The sequence below is a fragment of the Myotis davidii genome, unplaced genomic scaffold (assembly GCF_000327345.1).
Source record: "Myotis davidii unplaced genomic scaffold, ASM32734v1 scaffold555, whole genome shotgun sequence".
NCBI classification, from domain to species: Eukaryota; Metazoa; Chordata; class Mammalia; order Chiroptera; family Vespertilionidae; genus Myotis; species Myotis davidii.
The window spans coordinates 7,833-15,025 of NW_006286315.1; the positions used below are offsets into that span (position 1 = coordinate 7,833).

General features: G+C 52.8%; 1 protein-coding gene across 1 annotated transcript in view; it reads left to right on the plus strand.

Annotated features, from left to right (window-relative positions):
• Positions 1-2,257: 2,257 nt before the first annotated feature.
• Positions 2,258-7,193, plus strand: part of KCTD5 (potassium channel tetramerization domain containing 5) — a gene marked incomplete at its 5' end in the record, with an annotated part of 15,306 nt that continues 10,370 nt past the window's right edge. Inside the window, 3 exons of the mRNA XM_006757922.2 lie at positions 2,258-2,366; positions 4,497-4,588; positions 5,822-5,917. Of these exons, the coding sequence (XP_006757985.1) occupies positions 2,258-2,366; positions 4,497-4,588; positions 5,822-5,917 (297 nt within the window). The remainder of the gene's footprint in view (positions 2,367-4,496; positions 4,589-5,821; positions 5,918-7,193) is intronic.

The window sequence follows — 7,193 nt, forward strand, 5'->3', positions numbered from 1 at the left end:
AACTCTGTATTCAGTAGTTTGCTTTCTTTCATTTGTGACATGTTTCTTTGTCTCCGCATTTTGGCTGCTTCCCTGTGTTTGTTTCTATGTATTGGGTAGAGCTGCTATGTCTCCTTGAGTTGGTAGAGTGGCCTTGTGTAGTAGGTGTTTTATGGGGCTCAGTGTCTCAGCCGCCCCAGTCACCTGAGCTGGGAGCTCTAGGTGCACCCCTTTGTGGGCTGTGAGCACAGTCTTATTGTAGTTGAGACTTGATTGCTGTTGGTGTCACTGGGAGGAATTGACCTCCAGGCCAATTGGCTGTGAGGGAGAGCTGCTGTGCAAGAGACCCCACTGTGGAGCAGGACTTGCTTCAGTGGGGCCTTGGTGTTCATTGAGACTGCCCCTTGAGTGTGTCGCTTATGGATGTGTAGAGTTGTAATGTAGTGTGGTCTGACACTGACCACTGGGTGCACTGGCTCCAGGGAGGTGCAAAGTCAGCCACTGCCTGGGGCCACGCAACAGGAGCTACCGAGAGATCTGCAGATTCCTCCTCTTTTATTGGGTTTGGAAGTGCCCAAACGAGGCCCAGCTATGAAGCAAGGAAGGCTGGTGCTGGTGCTGGGTCTTAGGCCTTTTATTGATTTATTTGGGCTCCCTGACTCAGCTGCAGCTTGTTTTGAGAGACTTTAGCCTGAGCAAGGACAGGCCATTCATATGCAAAAGCCACTGCACACAACTTGAGTGGGGTTGTAAATTAGATGAGGTGGGGTCTTAGGGAATCACCAGGGCAGAGCAAACAGAAATGGCTACCAGTAAGCCCTGCGACCGGGCAGGTCCCAGCATAGGAACAAGTTCCCTGCGAGCACCTCCATCTGGGAGAAAGCCACCCCCCGAGTTCCTGGCCCAATGCCAGACATTCCAGTTCCTCCTCATATGTGTCTGTGTTCCCCAGAGCCTTGCCCTGGTGCTGGAGCTCAGAGGAAGCAGGACCTTGTAAGTTCAGTTCATGGTGCCAGCTTTTTAAGAGGAACAGCTGGGTCTCCAGCAGCCTCTGTGTCACTGAGCCCTAATCCCCACTGGTTTTTACAGCCCAGAGTTCTTCTTTTCCCAGCTCTGGGACTCTGGGCTGGGGGTCTGGTGTGGGGCTGGGACCCCTTGCTCTTCGCAGAGATGATCTCCTTCCCTGATTAAAAAAGCGGCACACATGGGTGCCAGCCCAGCCCGTTCCGCACCTCCTACCAGTCTCAGTGTGCTTTCTGTACTTCTCTAGTTGTAGGACTTCCATTCAGCCAGCTTTCCTGTGGTTCTGGATGATGGTTCTTCTGTATGTTAGTTGTAATTTTGATGTGGCTGTGGGAGGTGGCGAGTATCGGCATTTACCTACGCCTCCATCTTCTGTCCTCCTGATGGTCTGTTTTTAGACAGCTTGGACTCTGGGACCGCTACCCAATGGGTGAAGCTTCCTTGGTGACCAGCAGTCACTGTGAAGCTCTGGGAAAATGAGGTTCTGTTCCATGTGCCTCTGACCCAGGCCATCGCCCTGACACTCAGTCCTGCACACTCGCCCAAGGAGTAACCCCAAAATGAGAAGGGCAAGCACTGGCCGCAGAGGCCCATGTCTTGGTGTCCTTCAGAAGTGGACCCACCAGTGTCAGCCCTGCCTTTAAGAGCTTTCCACTAAGGAGAGTCTGTTAGTCACTCTTGTGGGACGGTTTTTAAAACGAAAAAGGATCAGCATTTCTTTTTTCTTTGTTAATCCTCATGTCCGAGGATATTTTACCATTGATTTTTAGGGAGAGTGAAAGAGAGAGAGAAAGACAGAGAGAAACATTGATGTGAGAGAAACATAGCGATTGGTTGCCTCCTGCAGGAGCCCCAACCAGGGCCCGGGTCAGGAAGGAACCTGCAAACAAGGTACATGCCCTTGATCAGAATTGAATCCAGAACCCTTTGGTCCACAGGCCGACGCTCTATCCACTGAGCCAGACCGGCGAGGGTGACCAGCTTTTCTTTAGAAATCTTTTGTCCTGTGAGGAAAGAGACTCAGTACATAATTGCCTTGCCTCACAGTAGCTAAAGGAAGGTTACCTAGTTACAAAACAATTTCAACTTGGCTTAGACTTGAAATGGTGACAGATAGGAGTTGGAGGCTGCAGACGGCAGGAGGCATACACTACTTGGGGTTTCACTGAAGTGCCATGAACGATCTGGTTGTGGGTAGGCTGTGGGGCCACTGTTTTCTTGTCCAGGATTCACGTTAGTGCTTTGTTCTTTGCAGGATGAAACAGGTGCCTATTTAATCGACAGAGATCCCACCTATTTTGGGCCCGTGCTGAATTACCTGAGACATGGAAAGCTGGTCATTAACAAAGACCTTGCAGAGGAAGGTGAGTTGAGAGTGGGATCTGGTGAAGATGACAACTGGACTCCTCTGGGCCTGAACAGGCTCTGTGCCCCGGGGGCCAGGCTGGCATCTTGAGTGCCCTTGCCCCCTGAAGAAGTCCTAGGTGCCCAAGTCTCCTCACTCGCCCCCCCACCCCCGCTTTCTCACAAATGTGTCCCATGAGGCAGCAGAGGCTGGTCTCAGAGCGGTGAGAGGGCTGTTCAGCATGGCCTCCTCCCCTTTTCTCCTCCAAGAAGTGAAGGCTCATTAGAGCCAGGCTGGCCTGTCAGGACCGTTGTAGCAGAAGGGCCTGGGGACTGTGGTCCAGGCCCCTGCAACCCCACTCTAGCTGCAGGGTCCCCCTGACTGTGGGTAAAGCTATGGGCTCCCTCTTCCAAGTGTCTAGTTAGTGATGCATGAGGGTGGGGACTCCTCCCTTGGGAGACCACCCGTTCTCAGAGATGCTTTGGCTTAACAGTCTGAGGGTGGTGTGTTAGGAATGTGCCCACCATGCGAGTCTCCCAGGTGTCCCTCTGTCTCAGTCACCCCGGCTCTGCTCTCCTTCCAGGGCACCACTGTATTATCACCTTTGAGTTCTGTCTGCATGTCCCAATGCCATACTACATTCCGACTCAGGTCACAAGGAGCAGGGATGCCGGGCGCAGCCCTGTGGGCACCGGGCCTAAGGCTGGTGTATGTATGCTCTGTGTGTGCTTGGCTCCACACACCAGGGAGGTCTGGAGAGGTTCAGGGCACTGTGACTCACAGTGGGCTCTGGCTTCTCTGCTCCGCTTGTGCCCTGGATTGACTGTCAGCACTGAACTTTGTCCTCCCGCAGCTCTCATCACATCTTACTCCATGTCTCCTCTGGAGCGCTTTATTCTTGCTCACACACTTGCATGGTTTGGGATACCCTTCCTTTGTGTTGTGTGTGGGCAGCTGTACAATTTGAAGCTAAACTTCACAGCCTCTTCTCAGTGCAATTTGCTTAGGAAGGGGTATTTGATGTGACCAAGCCTGCCAGTTGGCCTCGCTCACCTGCTTTCCTACTGGCCTGAGACACAGTGTTTTCAGGAGCAACACCCATGTGAACACCATTTCCTGGTGTTGCCCTTCCGAGTATAGTGCATGGCGTGTCCAGGTGGAAGAAAGATGTGCCCTTTAGGCCCAAGCACTTGTCCTAAAGCTTCTAGTGCTCATTTGTAATGCCCTTCAGTCCCCACTCGTGGATCTGAAGAGAGGAGTTGACAGTTGCCTTAAGTCATCCTGAGAAGAAACAAACTAGATTTTGCCTCTCTTTGGGTGGCTACTGCCTGCCCCAACCTTCACCCTCTGTCGTCTCACCTGGGGACCTTGTTAGGAGGCAGCCTGAGTGGGTCCGACAGCTGGAGTCCACGGCTCTGAGCTCCTGGGGTTGCCAGTGGGAACTGTACCATGAAGAGTGAGGTCTAGCCAGATGACCAGGCTCACTCTGAACCTTCTGGAATACCCATGAGGAATCCCTGAAGCAGAGCCTCTCTAATTTGTTTTTTAGAATTCTTAGAGATTTCAAGTCCCTAAATAAGGTACATTACAAAAGGCCATCTTTGGGGGAAAAAGGAGTTCCTAAATTGGAAAAAGAGTCCTAGAGTGAGGAGCTATGCCCTCAACCAGCCACAGTCTAACACTTGAATAGGGAAACTGATGTGCTGAATGACTCAGAGGCCTGCACAAGGCCGCCTGGCCAGGCCTGAGCCCCTCACGGAGGGGAGGAGAGAGTTGGCCAGCCCAGAGAGACAGATGCAGGCTGTGGAGGGAAAGATGCCCGTGTTCCATCCCACATGCCCAGCGTGGAGCTTGCAGTCCACACTCGTGGACCTGTGTGTGAACCAGCTGTATGTGAGTTCTGCACCCAGCAGGTCACATGGAGGGATTCATGCAGAAGTATGTTCAGTAAACACATCATTCTCCATGTGAGCCCTCTGCGCCAAGTCCTGGGGAGCCCTACTGAGAGCCAACAATGTCTGCGTGGTGACTTTTGGGTGTTAGGATGGGGGCTAAGGAGACTTTAGTGGTCAGGCATAGGCCACAGGTCCATAGTGAAATGTTTCTTTTTTGATTTGGTGAAAATTATAGTTATTTTTCTTTATTCCAGGAGTGTTGGAGGAAGCGGAATTTTACAATATCACCTCACTAATAAAACTTGTAAAGGACAAAATTAGAGAACGAGACAGCAAAACATCACAGGTGAGACCAGTGACGAATGTGCTGGAAGCTTCCGAGGCCTGGTGCAAATGTGGAGCTCCCTCCCCTCCCTCCTCCTCATGAGGCCTTGAGATCTGGCTGTCTTATCTTGATGACCGTCTTCCTCTGTAATTGTTCTAGTGTCTGATGGCACCATGGCAGGCATGAAGGGTAAACTCACCTAGCCCTGTCCAGCCTCTCCTCAGGACGCCCACCCCAGTGTCTCTGCTCTCTCCCCCTCAGGCTTCCCTGTTCCTCACCACCTCCTCCCCCTCCCTGGACTTTCCTCCCCCATCCAGCAGCCCCACTTAATGAGCTGTGTGACCTGGACCAGTACAAACTGTATGCCTCAGTCTTCCCTTGCAGAGTGGCATAGTGGAGGCAGAGGAGCCCCTTGTCACAGGGCCGATGTGTGGATTAGAGGGCTCAGGTGAGGTGGTACTCCAGTGTCACTCACTGTTTCACAAATTAAGGCAATGTGCTTTAGGCTGTGACCCTGTCACTTGAGTGTCACTAGTGTGAGTCACTGCTTTAACATCACAGAACAGCTTAGTGCTCCTACGGCCCCTTCCCCTTGGCTACACACGTGTTGTGTGTGGTGGCCGCCTCCTCCTGCTAGAGTAGCAGCTCCATGAGAGCAGACCCCCTCAGGGGCTCCCAGCACCAGAAATGCCTGGAACAGAGCTCAGCGAAGGTTGGATGGTGGCCAGCTCAAAAGATATGTCCATGTTTTGGAAGCCAGTTCAGTCCAAGCCAGTTCATGTCTGAGCTGCTGTGCATGAATGAAAGCTTTGCTAGGAGCAGGGGCCGGGCTGGTCCCGCATTGCTTTCAGGCCTTCCCATCAATCCCTCCCCAGCTGGGCTCAGGGACTTGGTGTGGTTCCATGTAGAACAAAGATGGACATCCTCGTGCATTCACATCTAGACACAGGTGCTCTGGCATTTTAGGAACATGACTCATTTCACTTTGGAATGTGGCAATTGAAATATATTTGGAGGCAGGCAAGGAAGAAGGAAACGGCAGCTGTTCCAGCCTGTTGGTCTGGTTTCGGTGTTTGTGTTTGGGGCCACTTAAAGGCATCATGACCTGAGCCTAAGAGGTGGGAAGATATGTCAGCCTCACCGGGTCTCCTGTTGGGCTGTCTCCAGAATCAGCAGCCGGGCAAGATTGCTGGGCTGGGGCAGGAGCAGCAGGGCATGTGGAGCCTGTCTCACCTGTGGCCCTTGTTCTTGCAGGTGCCAGTGAAGCATGTTTACCGTGTACTTCAGTGTCAGGAGGAGGAGCTCACGCAGATGGTGTCCACCATGTCCGATGGCTGGAAGTTTGAACAGGTGAAGCGCACATGCATACCCCCCTGCCCCACCTGGATTGATATCAGCCTGTTAATTACAGTGACCCCCACCTGGGTCCTCAGGGTTGTTGGCCCGAGGGACCGTAAATAATGAGGCATTGGGCACCTGTGATTCCTGGAAATGTGGTTTACTGGCCCCTCTCGGAAAGAGCCTGTGCTTCTGCCCCACCCCTCATTCATTCTGCAGTTATTCTTGCTCTCGATCATTTTTTTGGGAGGTCTGTTCTCTGAGCTACTGTCTTGTGTCTAATGCGTGTGTGGTTGACATTCTGGCCACATTTGGCCTGGCCCAACCTCCCTGTCCCACCTCATGTCCACCAGGCCCCTCCTGTGCTGGCTGAGCTGATGGTGCCTCGGGCTCCTTTGTGCTGGAGGTGGCACCGATGGCCTTTCTGGTGGGACTGCTTTTCAAACCCTCCAGCCCCTTTCCTGCCCTTGATTGGAAAGATGCTGAGGATGCTCAACTCTGCTCTTGCCACAGGCTGGGACTGATGTGCTGAATGCTGGGTCCTCTCTCCTGCTCTCTGTCCCTCCCTGCAGCTCTGTATGCTGCTCTCCCATGCAGCTGCACTCAGGACCTGTGGCCTCAGAACACACCAAGGGTGTTCTCTGAGTGGCCAGCACCTTTCCTATCAGCTCAGTGTTGCTATTCCACTTTTTTAGGCAGAGGTTCTGAGGTTTGGGCTTGTGCCCTGTTTGACCCCCAGCCCAGGGTACTGGTTGTGACCCTATGACCCTAGCCCTATGTAGTGACTGCCCTGATTACGAGGCCCCATCTGGCCTCTTGGATTTTCCTCTGTTGATAGCTGCCAACTGGGGCAAGCGCTCTCCAGAGAGAGTGTGAGAAATTACATGGTCACCCCAGCATCCCTCCTAATTAAGTCTACCCTTATTCTTTGGGTCTTTTGAAATAATGGATTGCATTGTAAGTGCTTGGAGTCCCCTTAAGACGTCATTAAAGATAAGTGCAACCAGCATTTGTGTCCCTCCCTACACCCTGGGACCAGCCACCAGGGCTGCTCTGTGTGTCCCTGCTCTGATGGTTTTGCAGCTTGTCCTGCCCTGCCCTTGCCCTGGGGAATCCAGGCAGGGTCCTGTGGTCTGCATGTGTTTCTTATGCTCTGGACTCACTCAGGAGTCTCCCACTGCCCCTCTTGTTGCCTCTTGGTGTGCTGCCTGGACAAGGGCTGTGGAGGTGGGAGCTGCAGTCATCAGTTCAGGATCTGTGAACTGGGTCACTCTCAAGTAGAGCTAAG